General features: G+C 36.4%; 1 gene segment (V, D, J or C); it reads right to left on the bottom strand.

Annotated features, from left to right (window-relative positions):
* Window positions 1-497: 497 nt before the first annotated feature.
* On the bottom strand, window positions 498-15,540 carry LOC106027716 (T-cell receptor gamma chain C region DFL12-like). The segment is given in 4 exon segments: window positions 498-1,018; window positions 1,652-1,690; window positions 5,641-5,970; window positions 15,112-15,540. Coding segments are annotated over 4 exon segments (624 nt in total).
* Window positions 15,541-21,427: the final 5,887 nt, after the last annotated feature.

The raw sequence follows: 21,427 nt of genomic DNA, 5'->3' as shown, positions 1-21,427 counted from the left end.
GGGGCTGAACCTCTGAAGTCACCCAAATACTAAATTCAAGACTTGAGACTGAAACCCAGGCTCTCTGGGTCCAGAATCCATGTGCTCAGCACCTCGCCAAGCTGCCTGGGGCTGGTACCATGCTTGGACTGTGTCTCTTTCTTAGGGGAACCTTGTAAGGCTCAGGGCACACAATGCTGTGAACACTAGTGTAGAGCTGAGCATTTAGGGCACGAAGCACACTGAATATTTCCCCACGGCCACTGAATGTCTCAAACTAAATGAACCTGAACCTGGAGACACTGAAGAGAACAGTGACACAGTCATTTGTAAGTGGCTTCCTACAGTCAGTTTCCAAAGGAAAGAGACATAAATCACCATCCCAGGGACAGAAATACAAATGTGGTGTTGGACCCTTGGTGTTCTTCAGCTCTGAAGGCCAGGCCTCAGTTGTCACGCTGTTCTCATCTTGTTGTCAATTCAGTGTCATCAAATTGAAGTACTCATATCCAAAGAACTATTTTGATAGCTTTTATTTACCCTGTCTACTATGGAAAACAAAGCATGCATTCAATAGCCAAGAAGGCTGTGTCAGAGTGAATAGGATGGAAGTTTCTAGAGGTGACCTGGTTCAAGGGCACTGCGCACCTGACCAGAAGTGGTGAGCTGTGCACAGTGAGGTTGTGAGAACCTGGGCCAGCCGGAGGGGCTGTGGGACCGTAGAGGGAAGGGGACTCGGCGTGCTGTGAGCTAAGCCTTGCTGGAAAACAGTCAGGTTGGGAAACCTTTATGTGATAATCACAGAACAATGTGCACGTGGTCTTTCAGAGCCAGAGCCAGACGCTGCTGGAGACAGGAAACAGTGGAGACACCATGGCCCTGCACGCCTCCACCTGTCAGAAGCTTTTCCTGTCCACGCAAAGAGCTGACCATCTGCACAGACGAAAGGTGATGAAGGCTCCATGGAGGGCGCTCTTGAGCAACAGCAGGAGGTAGATGTAGTAGGCAGAGGTGTTAGCGAGCTGCAGATTCCGCAAACCTAAGAGAGATCAGGTCATGAGTTTCAGTTGCACGTGTGACAGCGTGGGACACATCATGAGGAGGTGTCACAGATTTCTGATGATCTGTACTGAAACGACATCACTCACACACCCAAAGGTCAGTATCTACCATCCCACCAGGACGACTGAGGGCAACATTCAGTTCGCAACTCAAATTCTTAACTACCTGGGACAAATTCACTTAAAGCATTGTTAACATTAAAAAAAAAATAATGTTTCACTTTCAATGACGAATTTCAATAGGGGCAAAAGAATTTATAGTAACTAAGTCGTAACATTTGTTCACTCCAATCACATCTCTAAATAATAATCAGAGACAGTATACATTAACCACGAGCCAAATGGCAAATGATATTTACAGTTTTACATGTAAAGCTTTAGTCTTAATTAATTCTTGTAACAACCTATAAAAAAGAAGGGGGATTATTTCTCCTATAGTCTCCTATGAAAACTGGTTGCTTATTTTGCTGATGTCTAGGAGATGATGGATTAATTTGAAAGGCTATTCTGGAACATCCAGAATTCTGATTGTTTTACTTTAAGCCAGGGAAGTTCAAAGTTAAGATGATCAGGAAAAAAATGGCATCACGTGACACAAAAATAAAACTTACCATTTTCGTATTTTAGGCAAGCTTCTGGGTCAGAAGTGACTAGAAAAAATAAGGGCAAATATTGGTCAATTATTCTTTCATAAGAAAGTACGTGAGCATAAATATATTTGTATAAATATATAGTCTATTGACAGACAGGAACAATCATTAGCAATACAATCTTCACAATTCCAAAAGTAATATTTCTTACTCCATGAATTTCAGTAGATATCATCCATATATCTTTAAATTCATGAAGGACACATAATTTCTTAAAACTTTATATAACATTCAAGACTATGTAGTTTTCCTCTGTATTGGTAACTTGTCACAGTGTATGGCCCAAAGCAAGTAATCCACAGATGCTTTTCTAATGGAAAAATAAAGTGAGATTCACTGGTTTATAAACACCGAGAACAAATCGATTCTATTCTAGAGCGAATAGCAGAATTATACACATTTAAAGGAGGTTAACTTTGAGAAATGTATCATCTAAACAGAGAAAGACAGCCAGACCTATTCACACATAAGCATTGTCCCAACTCATGCACATGATTTGGGAGAGGTCTGGAATTTGTGGACATGAGAACGTCCATATTATTGAAAGCTAATGCCTAATCAGAGATCATGGCTCCACCAGGGTTTAATACTGTACCTGCATTATTTTAATATACTAATAAAACATAAATGAGCTGTATTCTGGACAGGCCCACATCATGGATGAGGAAAATGTTTATGGAGTGTAGATAATTTGCTAAGAGTCATAACAGTAAACAGCATGACCAATATTTAAAAGATATTGTGGAAGATTAAAGGACATAGGACACATGGAGAGTGCTCAGTAAAAATAATCTACAGAAATATATAGAAAATGATCATAGAGAAGCAACATAAAATCACTAGTGTGGACGCTGAAAAAAATCTCTTATAGTATGTTAATTACTTTTAGCTGATGAACCTTTTTAATATCAGAGTGTAGCATTTTAGTGCAGTAGTTCAAGAGTAGAAAGATATCTCAAGTCACCTTCTAGTTCTCTGAATAAATATTGAAATGAGAGCTGTATTTATCTGTGGTTAAAAGGAAAACATGCAGGGGCTGGGGATTTAGCTCAGCGGCATTATCGCCTGCCTTGCAAGCAGGCAGTCGTGAGTTCGATCCCCGGTACCGATAAAAAAAAAGGAAAAAGACAAAAAAAAAAAAAAAAAAAAAAAAAAAAAGGAAAACATGCAAATATCCTCGCAAAGATGAAAATATTTTAAAAATGGATGGAGAAGCAGCATCACAATAGTTGTTTTGGTTTATTCTTTTTCCGCTAGACGCGTTCTTGTCTTTATGGACTTGACTCTGCCTTTTTACATATTCATGGTGATGTCTTATTGTTTATGAATTAAGCAATGGATTAAAGCATACATTCTTTGGGTAAGTATCAAAAATGAAAATGCTAGTATGCTCATGTCTGGATAATAAAATATCTTCATAAACTGACTTTATAAATGTCTCTTTTTTTCTTATGATGATGTTATTCAGTAAAAGATAAAGATCCCTTATCACTAAGCATTGGAGATATCAAAAGAATACAGTTCCTGATAATACAATCTGTATGCCTACTCTAAATTCTCTCCCTCAGTTAAGGTTGATCACAAACTTGGCATAGATTAGGTTTTTGTTCTTTGTCTTTGGTCAGAGATCGAACTCACAATCTCGTACTTCCAGGCACGTGCTGTGCTGCTGAGCTTTATCCCAGCTAGATTAGTTTTCTTTTCCCTCAGTATCACTTCATTAGTTGGTCTTTCTCCCAGTTCTTTGTTTTTAGATTTTACAAAAAATTAAGAAGCTTCATTAGAAATGTCGATGGAGGGCACTAACGGTAGTGCCCTGAGCTTTGTTGCCCTGAGACGCCCCCAAAAGGCGTGATTTAGAATTCAGACCCAAGTAAAACATCATAAAATTAGAACTTCACGCTAGTACGATAATTGTCATAGAAATTAGTATATATTTTATTTTCCTCTGATCACAAGAAAATGTCTAAGAATAATTGGATACTTAGGCACATTGCTTATGTTAGCACTTTGTATAATTCCCTCCTTAGCTTCTAAGCAATAGAAATAAAAAATGGGGATTCTTCCTGTTATCTTACATTAATTTGTTTTAGGAATGATTATAAATATGGGGTAGCATAAGTACTATATATATATATGCTATATTTTTGAAAACCAAAATTTTCACCTGCATTATTTCATTTGTACTACCTTATAGTGCCAGGGAAATCCATACAGCTGTTGAGAACTCACAGGTCACCATTGAAACTAAGGATCCCAGCAGATAAAGCTGTATTTAGAAATCTGGATGGTTCACGGAGAAGTCTCACACACTCTGATTTGTTTGTGAGCCTATAGGTTCAGAAGAACTCCTTGGCCACAGGGAAAAGTATAACAAAGTGATTCTTTTCCAAGGCCAGTCTGGAGTCACTGGATTAGTGTTTAACACTTGAGCCTTTGACACACCCTGGACCACTTCCAGGCCCTCTACATATTCATCTCTGCCTGCCTGGGGTAGACATGCACCTCACTGCATCACACGGATTCCTTTTGAACGTGGGCCTGAATCATGCATGACCTTGGGTAATTGGGAAAAGAGTCTCCAGTCTTCACTGCTGCAAATTCACCATAGGACACCAACTAGACCCTCCAGACTCTTTACCCACATTCCTACCCAGGGCTGCCATCAGCCAGTGGTTCAGGAAATGTTTGTGTTTCTGGCCTTTTACAAGGGCAAGAAATACATCTATGATGGAGAAGGGAAATAGGTTCACATACATTAGCCTCACCCACCCTTAAATTATGAAATTTTACTAACAGTAACGCATAAGTAAAAGTCAGAAAAACACAAGGCCACCTAAAACTGCTTCAGCTAAAGTTATCCTGTGTTTTATTGAGCTGGAATTTGGCTCTTTTGTCTGAGCACCATTTTTTTTTTTTCATTAACAACTTGTTTGTAGAATGAACTTCATGCATAGCAACATTGAAGTGGGTGGTATTTCTTGCGAAGCAGAAAATTCCTGAAACATATCTAATTGTTCTCACTCATAATCAAAGAAAGTCATCAAAAATGGAAATTCCTTTCAGCATGTAACATGTAATAAAGTACGTGTTGTCCTGTATGTTGTTTCACTTAATCAAATATATAAATTCTAGGACTAGCACAAATTCTTTGGCATTATCCCATAGAATAATTAAAATGGCAGAGGCTTTGGAGAACACACACACCAATATCCACATATACTTTCTCAGTCTCAGTGTCAATATCAAAATATTAAGATCACACAAAACTTTTCATAGTTGTCATATTAGTCAAAAATATAAAATAATTCTGCTACAATTAAGTGCAAGCTAATGCAAGAAAGATTTCCCTGGGTTGATCAAAAATTATGGTGTGCATTTAAACAAAATTACACTAAAAGATATTAATCCCTCTTAATACTCCCTCTCACTTTGAACACAGTTTTCTTGTTTTTCTTGCCATTTTCGACAGCAGTTCTGGAAGTCTTCTTTCATAAGTGTTTTTAATTAAAAATGTGGTGAATGTTCTTCCCAAGTGCCATCCAATGGAATGGCAGGCTTATAAAAACATTACCACGTGTCTTTACCCACCTAATCCACTGAATCTGGTACCATGCCACTTCTGGCTCTTACCCAAAATCAAAGTGACTATGAAAAGTTAAAGTTTCGAGTCAACCCAAACATTCAGGCAGCCATGACTGTTCAAATAGACACTCATGGAAGAGGATTTCCAGACCTCTTTAGAAGGGGGCAGGAACTATGGGTTAAGTGACCTTAGAGGGAGGGTTAGTGGCAATGTACATTTTAATGTAATAATTTTATAGGAATTTAAACATTCACTATATTTTGTGATATCACTTCAAATATTTGTTTTCATTAATATTTGACAGATAATGTTCTCTTTCAAATAAATTTTCCGGAAGGTCGTATTTACATTGATATATGCATACCTTTCTTAATTGGAGGGAAGACAATCTTCTGATCAACGTTTCCTTTATTATTCTCATGTTTGACAATAAACGTGTGCTCTTTCGACATTGAGTCTCCAGTCACTGTTAACCAGCTAAACTTCATGTAGGTGCTGTTAACCTTCACCGTATCACTTTGCCGGGATTCCAGATCGCCATCATTATCCCTTTCCTTCCAATGTACCTTAATATTTTCAGGGAAAAATTCCTCCAGGAGACACAGATACGTTCCAGCCTTATCAGTGTGTGTTTCACTCACTGAAGGAAGAAACATGGAGGGCTTGGGGGAAATGTCTTCATCAAACACTTTATCTGTGGAGGAAGTGGAGCATCAGTGAAAAGAGCTATTAGAAAAACACAAACCTTGTGTGGTTTGTAAGTACTGTACCTGTTCACAGTAATCGGAAGACGAGCTGCCATTAAATGAATGCCGATCATGGCCTTTCATCTACCACTGCTGCATGACTCTGATTATTATCCTTACTTTATAGATAAGAAACGAAGAGCAGTTAAGTTTAACAAGGTGCCCAAATCATCACTATTAAAAGGCAAAACTGCAACAAACACCTTGCCTTTGTTTTTTCTCCGCATGTCAAGATAAGGTATGACTATGAATGTCAAAACCAAGGCTTCCAATATTCATGAACCCATTCATTTTTTTTTACACCACTTTTTTGCTCCACAGTGGATTGCATCTTCATGGTGTAGTCAAAGGACAAGGAGGAGATTAAGTCACTTCATAATCTCTCTGCAGAGGAAATCTGAGGTCCCTCGTGGAGAGCTTGCCTTTCCCATCGTTTGTCATTTATGCTTTCTGGCCAAGTAACTCACGTTCTCCTGCTCTGTCTGCCTTGCTGTGCAACTCGCTCTAGTTAAGGATGCCCTCTAGGCATCTTTTTTCTCATGGAGATAAGTGCTGCAAGGAGAATTTTAATTTTTTTTAGTAACAATATGTGTTGCTTACATGTGTACTTGCAGTCTGCCCAGTTGACCTCTGAGCTTCAATATCTATTCCGTGTCCATTTCTAAGGTTCCTGGAGTTCTCCTTGCTAATCTATCATTATACAAAATCTCATTTTTTCACTTGAACTACTTTAACTTTTTGGAAGCAGCAATATTTAAAGCTGCACTTTCAAATTATTTACAGTGCTTTGAATTTAGAAACAAAATGGCAACACTGCCACACCTTCTGTTAAAGAATTGACATTTTCAAAAATGTTATGTTAACCTAATCAAATACTATGTTTATCAAAATTTTGCTTAACTTTGAAAATGTTCACCAAAAGTATGTTTTATTTTGGTATTTCATTTTATATTCAACATCACTGAGGATTCACTAGAGGTGTTTTTCATTTCATAGTTAATATTGACTTTATTCAGCAGAGAAGTCACACATAACTGCGTAATTATATTTTGAATCTCACTATCACTTCCAAAATTAATTAGTATATACTTTATTAGTCTTTGGAGCTTGGTAATTCTCTTCATTTTAAACTATTGATTAAATCTATATCTATTTGCAGAATTTCTTGCAAAGAGAACACCAAAATAAAAGATACAGCATCATCTGTTTGCCTATTATGTGTCTCTTAGCCAGTTATTAATTTATATTTAATGTAAATCCTGAAATTACGAATGCTTGAATTCTTTCTAATTTGATTTCCAATTAAAAGTTGAAAATTTTGCCAATATTTTCTTTAGGTTAGCTTGAAGTATATATAATCATTCAATAGTTAATTTCTCATTAAAAGTAAAGAAGTAGATTTCTCACATAAGAAAAGGTAAAGCATTCCTGATTATTTCAGCCTGTTGTAGCGAGACCCTTGAGTTTCATACAGAATCAGTAAACAGATAATATTAATATCTTAACATGATAGAAATATAATTAGGCAATCATGTGTTTATTTTAATTTAATGGATCTTATTTTATTGCACATAGCAAGATACTATCTGTCTACAGCTTCATGCTTTATTTTTAATTAAAAAAGCAAGTTGTAAAATAAGATCAATTTTTAATTGTACATCATACATATACACACACACACACACATATATATGTTGGTTTTTCTAGTCCAAATATTTGAAAACTCTAATTTTCATCTTAAATACTTGTATACCTTTTAGTAATATTTCTGATTTATTTTGATTTGAAAAATCAAAGGTTTTTTGGAAAAATTCCCGTGTGGTAGCACAGCCTTCACTGCATTTCCTGTTTTCCTCAGCTAGATTCTTAAATTTCCTTCTTTCAAGGATGAAATGAATCTTGAACTCCCACAACTTCCTCAGTATAATCGTTAACTAATCAGAAGTATATACTTGATTATTTATAGTTAGTACATATATTTTGGATTCCTATAAGTTCTTTTAAAGATTTACTTTTAAATGCATAGTTTAAGTGATGTCCATGGTTGACATAGTTTCATGATATGTCGAATGGGAGTCATCCCATTTCATGTAAATAATGTATGAAGTGGCTACTATATATTTCATTTATTGGAAAAAATAAGTAAATATATTCAATTCATTTATGTGCATTCTTTTGAATAATGAAATAATACATTTCACTTAAATTTCTTACGTTTCTATATTTTAAGATGCAACAAGATAAACGCTATATAAATTGTTCAGATCTTGTATTTTCTGTTTGAGATATAATTTAAATAAGTACATTATATATGTTTTTTGAAGGGTATCAAACTTGTAATCTTGCAGTTGCCAGGCAGACGCTTACGCCGCAGAGCTAAATCCTTGGCTCTGCATATTGTATTTAAAAGTGTTTTCCATTTTTTTTTTGTTTTTCCTATCATAAAATAATTATAGCCACTTTTAATATTCAAGATATATTTCATATTTATGATTAATTTCTTAGTGTATTTAATTGATTTTATTTTTGTGCATTTTCAATATAAATTTATAGTTCTTTTTAGGTAAATATGTGCAAAAGTCTAAATTTACAGGTTATAAATTTTATTACTGATTTTAGAAAGATTGTAAATTAAAGTAAAGAATTATTATTCAAAGCAACGTAATACAAAAATGGATTTTTTGAAAATTCATTTTAGGTTTTTTCTGAGTGATGCAGAAGTTCACAAAAGGGAAACAAATGCCCCTAGATTCAAATTCTTGTATGATTAGAAGTTAAGGAAAGCTTCCATCTGTGCACTTAAACGTAAGGCTGAATCCCCTGGAGAAGTTCTTCTCTGCAGATGTTATGGGCCAGAAACAATTCTGCCAAGTGGAAATGATATTCCCTTTACATTTGAACAAAACCTAACTGGACAAGGCAAGAGGATTGCAATGAGTTCACATCCAGCCTGGAATACTACATAGTGAGTTCAAGGTCAGCCTGAACTACAGAACAAGACTCTTCCTCAAAATAAAAACAAAAAAATTCTAGTGACAAGAACCATACTAGGTACCTACTACATTGACACAATGTTTCAAGAACTTCACTGACACTAATTCACTCGCTTTCCAAGGAATGCTCCTATTACCTTTCTGGGTTAGTGCTGTTATGCCGTTCAATGGGTTAAAAGCCAAAGATTCATTGCTCTCAGTCCCCAAGCAGTGAAGGGTAGAACCGTGGCTCTGGTCTGACTCCCTGAAAAGCCCAGTCTTCCATAGCACACTTGACCATGAGATAGGAGAACGTGTCCTTTCTATAGAGTCTACTACAGACTCTATCTGTAGCATAATTTGTCCTATGCTCAAACACCTCTGTAACATTATTCCATATATTCTATACTTATAAAAGCTCATTTATATACAAAACCAAATCCTATTAGAATATTTACTTCCACAATCTTGTATATTTTCTCCTTTAGTATTGTATTAAGATCTCTCCTCAGATTTCTCCATGAAATCTCCATCACATACCTCTACTTTTTTCTGAAAATCATTAATTTTATTCCAATAAATTCACTTGTCATCTGCCCCCTTCTACCGTGGAAATGCCATATGTTTTTACTTACCTATGACAATAAGTTTTGTTCCTCCACCAAATATTTTCCCAAGGTTACTCCACAGTGATTTCATCCATATCAAAAACTTTTATCTACTTTAATATCCCTGTGTTTTGCAAATTCTAAGGACAACCCAATGGCCTCGAATTCTGGGGAGATCAGGGATCTGGTCCCATCCATTTTGCTCATAATAAGTTCCATGACTGAGCAAATTAAATGACTTTAAAGTTTTGGTGATCCCCCCCCCCCCAAAAAAACCCAAAATATTGATAGTACAAAGCAATTCAACATTAGCATCAGCATTGAAGTGAGAACAAAATGAATCAAAATATGAAATAGTAACTTGACTGAAAACATTATAGAATTATAATAAGTTATGATAAACAAGTTGTTATTATAACAATCATCATCGTTGATATCTGTTAGCAACTTGTTGAGTCTGATTGTGCTCTAGCACGACATTTTAATCTCATAACATCAAGCCTTAACTTACTCATAGAAATTCAGCATTTGGGGAATGCAATGAACCAATGGCAATTAACAGGGAAGAGCTGTCTTCTGTCCTCCCTGTGCTCTAATATACGTGGAATTTGCAAAGTTATCATCTCAGAAAGCAAGCTTTGCATACTCCTGAACTTCTAAAGGCTCTTACCTGTCTTACTTGCTGCCATTGGACAATCAAAGGGAGCCCCAGCTCCGGCTTGCCTGTGAGGCTGTGTGTTGAGATGGTTCACTTGTGCTAACAACACAAATGGCTTTGTGCAATGCATATAAATTCCAGACTTTCTCCAGAATGTTCAGCCTAAACTATTTTCTATCATCTCATGCTACAAAGCCCAGCTTGACACTCCCAGCCTGACCCTTGCAAGTATAATCACTAGAGAAATGGCAGAAGATCTGGTCCTCAAAACCATCTGGGCCACCAAATGCTATCTGCCTGGCACTGTGTGCAGAAATCTCCAGATATGAAATATTAGGTTCCCGGCATCATGAAAGCTCGCAGCGTGCAATGGGCTTAAGGACCATTTAGTTGAAGGCAATGTGTGCTCTGCGCTTCAAGTTCCTCCTGAAGGACTTCCCCATTGAGAGGCTTTTCTAACCTTGTAATAGAAATCAGTGTGTTTCTATTAACCAAATAATAGTAAGTACATTTTCCAATGCTCTTCTCTTTTACCTTTCAGAGTAAAGTTCTCTTCTGGACTTCCTACTAGATAATTACTTGCCTTTTTGCTTTCCTTTCCTCAGACTTCTCAGGAGACTATTTTTATTTACTGGCCTAAATGTACTTGTAAATTTTATTTTAGATCTTCTCAATTAGATTTGGAAGTAGGCAATTTAAATACACTGGTTTGTTCATTCCATGTTTGCCCTTTGGCCTCAGTGCCTGATTGTTTTGTAAGGTCAAGCTCAAATAAGGTGTAAGAAATGGAGACTATGCTTACAAACCCTAATTCTGTGATGAAATCACAGAAATACTGATTTTAAACAAACAGCATAGGAGCATAAGTGCATGAGACTTTCTTTCCCAAAATTATCCCTTATGATACAAGAGCTGCCTGCAGCACAGTTTATGTGTAGACTCTGAAATGAAAAGATGCTTTTCCAGCCACACAGTCCAAAACTATGACTTCATCAGGACATCGGTCTAATATCAACTCGTTAGTAGTCTTGGAACAGCAATAGTAAAAGAGAAAAGGCAAAGAAGTTTAATAAGGATTTGGCAATTATTACTTAGGACTAAGGTCTCTACCGCAGTTAATCCATGAATAGAATAATAATGAATGGAAAATGCTTTCTTTTCATTTAATTGAGTGGACAATTGCCTGGAGGGGCTAAAACATGCAGTGGCAACACCACACAAAGTTCCAAATACACAAGTGGATTTGACATCTCTTAGGAAGTTGGACAAAGTGGATGTTAAAGATGTAGGTGAAGCCTGGTTGAATTTTCTTCTGAAAGTTAAGGAAAAGACATAGCTGTATTTTTCAGCAGCTGTTTGGGTTGATATAATTTTTAACTTTGTAAAAAATTAAGCATAGGGGCTGGGGATTTAGCTCAGTGGCATAAGCGCCTGCCTTGCAAGCAGGCGGTCGTGAGTTCGATCCCTGGTACCGATAAAAATGAAAAAGGCAAAAAAAAAAAAAAAATTAAGCATAGGGGGCTGGGGATTTAGCTCAGTGGCATAAGCACCTGCTTTGCAAGCAGGCAGTCGTGAGTTCGATCCCTGGTACCGATAAAAATGAAAAAAGACAAAAAAAAAATAAGCATAAATACACAGTTGTTCTACCTATAAGTTTATATACCCAACTTGGAAAAAGTTTTAAAATTTTCATTTTGATAGATACGGAAATTAGAAATTATTTTTGTATTCACGCACATGGTTTTTGACAAAATGCTTATCACCTGCTAGTCATTTTTAGAAGCCACTTCTCTTAATCTCAGAGATAAAGAGAAGTTTTTAAAAATAATACTGAGCATTTGCTCTGAAGTGAGCTATTAAGTGGATGGTCTGTATTCTTAAATTTGTATAGAACACTTATGAGTTATAATTTGAGTTCTGGAAAAAATTAATATTTATGTCACGAAGTATTATCTATTGTAAGGTATAATTCCATACTTAATATTATTTAATTGCTGTCATATACTGTACAGATAAATGTCAACATCTTCATATAGGTTAATAAGGAATCAGGAGTTTTATAACTTGCTTTGGTAAAAAATTATAAGTCATTTGAGAAAAATGTTCGTGAAATCATGTGAAGCAAAATGAAGCCAGCTCTATTAATCTTTAAATAGTATGATCCCAATCTTGTAAAACAAAACCAAAAGTGCACAGATAAAAACTGACTGAATGGGTGTAAGAAAATAGCAATTACAAGTTCCATATAAATGCCTACGTACTTCTTGATTTTTCTGTAAACAGCAAAACTTTTTATCATTTATAAATAACTGGTGAATCCAAATTACTTGATACAATGTGGGTACATAGAAAATGGTTTCCCCAGAAGTCACACACCAGAATCAAAGCTTTATTTTTCCTTGTTCTATATGCTCCTAAAAATCACTTCACAGGGAAATCATGAATTATGACTGTGGAATAATTATTTAATTTTATTGTGAGAATCCATACTGAGTCCACTGGGAAAAAAGAGGAACAAAAATAGATTTCCAGTTAATGATTGAATTTCTTTATACAATCTCAACCACCAAATAACCCCAAGTACCATCCTTAATATTTTTTTCAATGGTTTATTAACTTTGTAGGATGCCCCGGAAAACCTCCACCTTAGTGGATCCAGGAGGCTACAAGTATCTTTGGGAGATTGTCTTCCTAATCCAGGCAAAGCTGCATCTCTGTGAATGATGAAGAAGGAACAGAATATTTAAACTAATTTTTTTAAAATGGCAGTTTATATCATTCCTGAATATTACTACAGAGGAACGTATTTTAATCTGATATTAATCATCTTATGGCTAAATCATCAAACACTTAATCCTTCTGTGATCAGTGATAAGTGTAGCAGAATTCTTTGTCATGTTTTCCTGTTTGCTATTTCTAGAGCCCATGGCAACTTCATTCCACTTTGATTTTATTGCCACTGGTCACCTATTACATAGAAAGTCTTTATAAAAATACCCCTTTATGTTCTCCTTTAAATTGCTCCAATCTTTAGTCATTATTTATGAAAAACCCTCCCTCTTCTCTCATTTTAATTTATGCAGTATTTATATTAAAACATGTAAATTGTTTGCCTTGGTGTTGAAGACACAGCTCATATAAAATCACATTAAAGAGTATAATCAGACTTAGCCCATTCTGCCTAGGAAGTATGAGTTTGTTCTGTTCTTGTGTGTCATATACCTGAGAAAGATGGATAATTACATCCATCTCCTGACTTTTCTAGAAGCGTTTAAATCTCCTTCCTTGAAGACTTTTTAGGTATAAAGTCAGTCCTTAGCCCCAGGTTGTAGTTTAATTAATATTTCCTTAATTTTCAACTATAAACATAATAATCATATACTTAGTATTTAAAATATATGTTCAGTAAGATTTATGGGTGTTTTGGAATTCATATGAATGGAGGTATGAGTATCTGGGTTGATTTAATTTCTTCTTAGAACATAATTCCCATTGATAGTAGGGTTGAATTGTTCTAGAATGCAAATTCTTAATGATCATCTCTTAAGCTAATTATTGCTGAATGATTGCCCTTTTGATTTGAAAACTCCCCTGCAGTTCACTGCGCATAGAATTTTAGTCTTGGGCTACTCATCAGAAGGTGCCTAACCAGTGTGTATTTCTGCAGCTATCTTGCCTCATGAAGTTGAGGCAGCTCTGGGTTCTGTATGGAGAGGTGCAACTTAATAGAGCTGCCAGAGCTTCTTCAGCAGCCTTAATCTTTCAGTCCGGCAAACTGAGGCCAACACAAAAATGCAATAGAGTGGAATAGGGTCAATATGACTTGTCATTCTGTAGAATTACCCTAGGAATCCTATGTTGGGCATTCAATAGGCAAATATTCAATCTGACTTCCATGATCCTCTTTTCAGGGATGCTCAATCTGTGCATGGATTTTTATAAGCAGTAACTACTATGCAAATTAGAAAGAAAAACAGCTCATGGACCTAGAAACTCCTGCTTCTCTGGCAAGGAGAAGACTAAGAATACTGTCAGCCCAGTGAAACCAGAATTGAGAAAACTTATCTATTGGAATAGAAAATTTATAGTGTTGAGCCTGTGACTTGTCTACTCTTTCATCTCCAGCATGCAGCACACACAAAAAATCTTCAATCTTGAGTTATGTGCTGAGAGAATGAATGAGCAAATGAGGGTTTGAATCGTGAATTGTCTTTTTCTGGATCTTGAATAGAAATGATTTGTGGAACTTGAAAATTCCAGTAAACCGGACCTTCTCCAAGTGATACAATCAGAGAACAGTTACACAAATTTTGACTGTTTACAGCCTACATGGTCAGAAGTGGAACTCATTGATGCTCTATAGCCAATTACTGTGTTAATTCTTTTCACGTTATTGGCAATGAGACCAAACAAACAAGAGACCAGACACTTTGTGGCTTATCAGGAGAAGGTAGCACTATGTCATATCTTAAAAGATAGACAAGAGGCAAGTAACAAAATTCCATTTTGAGAACTCTCCCTAAAATATTTTGAACAACAGTGATCATAAAGTGATAACACAGAGTAGTTTATAGGCATAAAACTCAAAAACTGTTCCTTTTTTAGCCCTAGTCTACCCTGTGGGTATGTGCATTTCAAATGCAGAATTTTAATCTGTTCCCTGATGAGAAAAAACAATTTACAAAGTAAATCTCTTTCCCATCCAATAGCCGGTATCTGCATAGTAATTGCTTTTCTTACTTAGATAAAGGCCAATAACATGGTAAAGACAGATAAAGTTGATCACAAGTTGTTTTTCTAAGAAGCATCTTTTCATTGCTAGGTTAGCAATAATTATAAAACATTACTTACCAGAGGGAATTACAATGAGCTTAGTTCCTTCTCCAAATATCTTCCTGATCATGCCCTGGTTATCACACTGGTCATAGCTTCTACATAAATTTTGGTCGCCTGCAAATATCATGATGTGAGCAGCAATTTGACAACTTTGTCCTGTCACGAAGATCTTCTGAGTTCCTTTGTAATTCTTTGAATATCATTTTTGTGAGATCTGCTAATTTGTAAGTTTCCTTATAAATTAATCCATAAATTGTCTGTTTTTCCCGGAAGCAGTAATCATTAGAAAATGCCAGAGAAAATGGCAAATGTAACAGAAAGAAAATTAACGAAGAGAGTCAGGTCAATGAATTAACTGACTTCTTTGCTAAATTACAGAAAAAGTATTCTGTGGATTAAGTCATATTTAATTGCCAGGTGCTCTGATATGTTGAAACTGCTTAGAGATTACATCAAAGAACAGGCTTCCTGTTCTCACAAATGTCACAGCCTCTTCTCACCAACTTGGGAAAATTGTTCTCAGACTAGAAAGCTCTTTGATATCTGAAACAAATTATGCCAACACAGTAAGTAAAGGAAGCTGGTTGTTGACTAAATAAACTGTGCTAAGACAGTTAAGAAATGTGAACTCACCTCTTCCCTTCCAGTAAATCTGTACATACAATTTAGCATCATTACAGGAAAGTGACAAATGGGTAGCTCCTGTGATGATTTATTCTTTTCCTGGAATAAAAGAATAAAATTACAGAATTCTGTCTACCATGAAATTGTAGACTGTGTTTAAATGATAAAGTGAGGGAAATTCTAGTTCTCTAGTAAGAGAAGGAAGTTTCTGGATGCTCAAGTCCTCATCTGACTACAAATGTTGTACCCAGAATAAAGACCAAGGAGGACAGATCCTGACAATCCCTATGCCCGCTCCAGACATAGCCTATCGTCACCACATTTCCAAGAGCAGATAGATACAGCTTTTGCACTTGCAGAATGAGGGGAAGAACGTGGTGATTTTGGACAATGGAACAATCATAGCAACTCAGAGCTACCAGCCTAATGGGGAGAAAAGAGGATTAGATAAAAAGTATGTCAGAAAGTGTTTTTAAACTTTAATTGATTGATTAGTTGATTGATTGTAGAAGGTTGTTTTAAATGAAGGATTCTATTTTGTGTTAGTTGAAGCTGTGGATTACCCTTTGGTTCATGTGACTTAAACACACTGAATCCCTTTTTATACAATATTTTTCCTTATTCCAAAACCAGGAAGAGAATCATCAGAAGCTTTGCAAATTACCTATATTCCAGAACCACAAAGGGCTTCAATAATAAAGTGGAAGAAAAAGTGATGAATTATAAAATCCTTTATTCCATTTAAAAGAAACTATAACTTAGTGAAGGCCACATTATAAGATTTTACTAAAGACCTATAATAAAATCTGAATACATAGAGAAACATATTCAAAAATAAAAAGCTATCATCATAAAGTAACAAATACTCCTTAAGTTCATATGTGGATTGATTATAATTCCAGAGTTATCATAACATTGTAGTTTTCAGTTATAGAGTAGGAAAGTTCACAGTGAACTGATTATAAGGATGCATAAATGTGGTATAATGGGAAAAGCATGCACTACAAACATGAACTAATAAAATAAAATTAAAAAGATAAATACAGTAGCAAATAGACATTCATCATAAATTTTAAAACCTATTAAGTGCTACTGGCATAATGATGATGTAAGAGTGATATACATCAATCAAATCTTCCAGAAAATATGTTCCCAGTATATGTGAATATTCAAAATATGCTTACTGACCACTATGATGTAGAGAACTTTCTTCTACCCAGAACTTTTCATCATGAGTACCAATGTTTGACCCTATCAAACATGAACAGAGATTTCTCAAAGGTGAGCTAAAATAATCCTATCCTCTAACTTGCTTATGTTGACTATTGAGTCCCAGAAACAACAAAAGTGGTAAAGAATTTGGTACCAGAGAGTGTACTCATGGCTGTGACTGTTACCTGACTGTGGGATTTAGAAGCTTTTGAAACTGATTTCTGTGAAGAGCTGGAAAGGTTTACAGAAACCCTAGAATGCTGTAAGCTAAATTATATAGAAAGCCTGGTCAGAGCTCAGATAATCAGAAGGCTGATAAAAATACACAGAGGAAAGACTAGGCAGGGGAGATTTCAGCTAAGAAAAAAGACTCCAATAACAATCAGACTACAGACTATATGTGTTGTACCCTAGCAGAAAATTCGTCTGTATTTTGTTATTTCCTAAGACTTGCAAGAGACTCAGATTAAAGAAGTTGGACTAATTAATCTGATGAGGGAAATTTCAAGGCAACCCAATGTTCAGGTTACAGTATCTGTACTACTTGTTGCTTTAAATGAGATCTGCATTAAGAAATAAGATCAAAATGCCCATTTAATAGGGTTTGTGTTTCATGATAAAGAACTCACCTGTAAAGATAGGGCCTATAAAGTTTTGACCAAGAAAAACTTGATTGCTGAAAAGTTTGGAATAAAAAGAAGGCAAGTACTTTGCATAAAGACAACAGGAAAGATGCCTTGTCAGACATGCAGAAATTAAGACCTCTCCAAACTGAGTACAAAGCTATAAAGATTTCAGATGGGTTTTTCCTCAGCATGATAGGAAAATAAAAGCAAAGAAAGGAAAAAAGAAAAAGGCTTTTATTGTGAGCATGGGAGGGGTGAAAAATTTATTTGCTTTGACAAGGGGTGGACTTTGAACGGGCAGGCAGAAGGATGTAATGACAGCTGATTGGGGGGAATGCTGGTGATTGCACAAAAATCTGGGAGTTCAATTTTTAGGTTTGGAAAAAGAATGCAGAAGTCAGTGTTGAAGGCAGGCAGTATCCAGCACCATGTTGGGCAAGCGCCATGCTAAACCTAGTGGCCCTTCATATGGGCAGAATCCATCACTTTCATTTGAAAAGAGAGCTCTGGGAAGTCCAGCTCATGCAGTAAAGAGTTTACCAGAGATTAGCCATTCCAGCGCTTTGAATTCCTCTGCAACTGTAATCCACGTGGGCCTAGCTGTGTCTCCAGCTGGTGTCAATCTTTGGCATTAGCCATGTGATACTCACTTTACATGCACACAGACTGCAAGAGCTGTGGAATCCAAGCAGGCTTTCCATCAAATAGAACAACACCTGGGAAGCCAGGCAGCGTGCCTCTAAGAGACTGAAGCCAAAAGGACAGCGGAGACCTCAGGAAATGGTAGAAGCCAAGAACATAGAATCTGCTGAGAAAGACCACACACAGTGAGTGGAGTCTGACCCAGAAGAGAAACCAGGAAGGTTGCAGCAGGCAGTGTCATGAGGCAGGGACAGCCAAACCTTTGGAATATTCATTTTGCCATAACTTTCCCTGAGTGCTCGACACAGAGCCATAGAATTTATTGTTTGCTTACTAGGTTTTGCACTTGGTCTGGTCCTAGTCCATAGTATCTCATCTTCCTCCCTTCTGGAATAAGAATGTTCATCCTGTACCTTTTAGAAGTGTCCAACTTTACTTTTGATTTTTTTGTTTGTTTCTATTTTTTGTTGTTGTTGTTTTAGTTTGTTTACAGGGACTCTGAGTTAAGAATTTGTCTTGAGTCTCAGAGGAATCTTTGGAACTGGACTTTTCAGCAATGCTGAAACTATTAAGACTTTGGTGACTCTTAGGGGTGGACCAAAAGCATTTTGTAAAAAGAGGCGTACATGATTCTTTTGAGACCTGGGTGCAGAAGTGATAGTACTGGTCATCCTGTAAGAGTCTCACGCACTCAGAGGCAGGTTTCTTGAAGGGGGTTGAGTTATGGAAGTACTACAAGTGATGTGTATTTAAGAGATGCAGCATGGTTACAGGTGGGTCACTGGAGGCTGATATGAAAGGGCACAGCTTCCCTTCTTTCTCTGCTTCCTGACCCACCATGATGTAAGATGCTCTCCTCCATCTAAGAGTTCTGCTATATGGCTTCTGCAGTTGAGCCTATAGAACATGGACTGAAAACTTCAGAAATGTGAGCCAAACTAAAGCTTTCTTCAATTTATGGATTTTGGGTATTGAGTCCCAGTGACAAGGAAAGTCTAAGATAATAATTAATATAAAAATTCAAACACAGAGGATTGGCATTTTAGGTAAGAATGAGAGAATCATAGCAATGTGTATAAAAATTAGTAATTTCAATTCTCACCAGGTTTTTTGTAGTAATAAACATACACATCCCAATCAGCAAGTCCTGAGATGCCCAGCATCAGCAAGTAAATTCTACTACAAATGGGAGGATTTCATAAAAATTGCATAGAAGACAAGGTCAAATGACTTATAGCACAAGTGTGGAACTGATTGTGTGGAGTTCTACAACACTTTTTCAAGCTTGATGATGATTTTTTTTGTACCAGGGATCAAACTCAGGACCTTGTGCTTGCCAAGCTGGTACCTATGTCACTGAGCTAAATCCCCAGCCCTATCATAACATTTTCTTTTCTTTTCTTTCTTTTTTTTTGTCTTCTTCGTTTTTATCGGTACCAGGAATTGAACTCATGACTGCACACTTGCAGGGCAGGTGCTTATGCCGCTGAGCTAAATCCCCAGCCCCTCCCTTTTCTTCTAACATTTTCATTAATAAAAAATTCAACCAAAAGTGTTAGATTATCAAAATGTCTGAAGGTATTGCTCATTTGAAGGTTAGCTTAACATCTTGAAACAAAATAGTAATGCAATCTTTTTTATCTTACCTTGTATTCTGGAAATACTGATGGATTTTAATGAAATCCTGTACATAACTTACAGATAACTCCAGTAAATAATGTCAGCAGACATCGTTGTAAAGAAAATAAAAACATTAACATACTAACGATATGAAACTCATATACTTCTATAAACAGATCGCATTCCCAACCTGGCTTAATTTTGATTTACAGTGCTATTCCTTAAATAATATCAGATATAATTTTTCATACTATAGTGCAGTGATAGCAAACCTTTTTTAGACTGCGTGCATTAACTGCAACCCCAAACCCAATTTTCTATCATAAAGTATCAACACTGTAATTAAATCTGAATAATGATGTTTTAGTTTAGAAGAAAACAACTGTTATCCGATGCACGGCTGCAGGGAGGGCTTCCGTTGTGTGCCCACAGAGATGACTTTGTATGTCTGCTGCAGAATATGTGCCGTGTTTTTGCCGCAACTGGTATCATGGGTTATTGGAAAGTACCATTTATCTGCTTGTAAAAACAGAAGAGCAGTATATGACAGTAGCCAGGAAAGTTAACTTCCAAGTAGGCTTTTCTCTTCAGTTATTTTATCATCTGTTCTGAATTTGACAATATTCTAGTTTCAAGGGACTTCTGCACTTCGGGTGCTTGACATGTCTTTACAAGTGTTACAAATACTTCTTGATTTATGCAGCACCCACAAGCAAATTATGCCTGGTGGGGCTCATGGTTTTTTTTGGCAAATAAGAACAGAGATACAGGCACTTCTGAGTGAAGAATCTCTCTTAAGGAATTACCACACTGCCCTTTACTCTAAAATCTCTTTCCCATTTCTTTTCTCCCTGTACCAGGATGACAAGCCCTAAGCTAAGACTTCCTGCATATGAAAGGGAAGAAAATTTATACTAGAGGATCTACCACGAATGAGATACCTCCTATATATTTGTCTCTCAACTCCACCTATAAATTTGTATAATCATTGATGATTAAACAGGAAATTGTGTTACAAAATTCAGATTGAGGGGGGAATTGAGTTCAAGTTTGGAAGATTCAGACTCAGTTCATTCAACTGCTTCATATTGCATGGAGCAGCAAAGATGGCGTGGCAGGGACAATTTCCAAGTCTGTACAGACAGAGCATCTACATCTCTAATGATAGTGTTTGGAGTTGGTTGGTACTTTCAGGGGAATACAGGGATTATGGAACTAAACAAACAGAAGAAGAAATGCTTTATTTGCATATTCTAAAAAAGGCAGTGTACTGGTACCCAGTACTTTTAATATAGTTTGCAGCAAGCTATGTATAGATAATAAATACGTATAGCTGATTTCAAAAAGCTGGAAGAATGATTTTGAATGTTTTCTCAGATTGGTGGCAGGAAGGTAGAGCTGGCCTGGAGTGCAGACAAAAATGAGGAAGGGGTGTCACGTGATTTCCTGGGGTTCTTTTTGATCCACTGCAGTAAGGAATAGTTTGAGGTTTCCTGCCCCATGGGAGCTGGGCAAGTCAGGTTAGTGGATTAACTGTCTGCACATATATTCCTGGAATGCACAGTACATCCGAGGTGTGGCAGGCATAGTGCTATGACTCACTCATC

Source organism: Cavia porcellus, unplaced genomic scaffold (genome assembly GCF_034190915.1).
Source record: "Cavia porcellus strain 051 isolate PalLab524CR breed Dunkin Hartley unplaced genomic scaffold, mCavPor4.1 scaffold_23, whole genome shotgun sequence".
Classification (NCBI taxonomy): Eukaryota; Metazoa; Chordata; class Mammalia; order Rodentia; family Caviidae; genus Cavia; species Cavia porcellus.
Note: the sequence above shows the minus strand (reverse complement) of the source record. Positions and strands in the feature narration are given on the sequence as shown.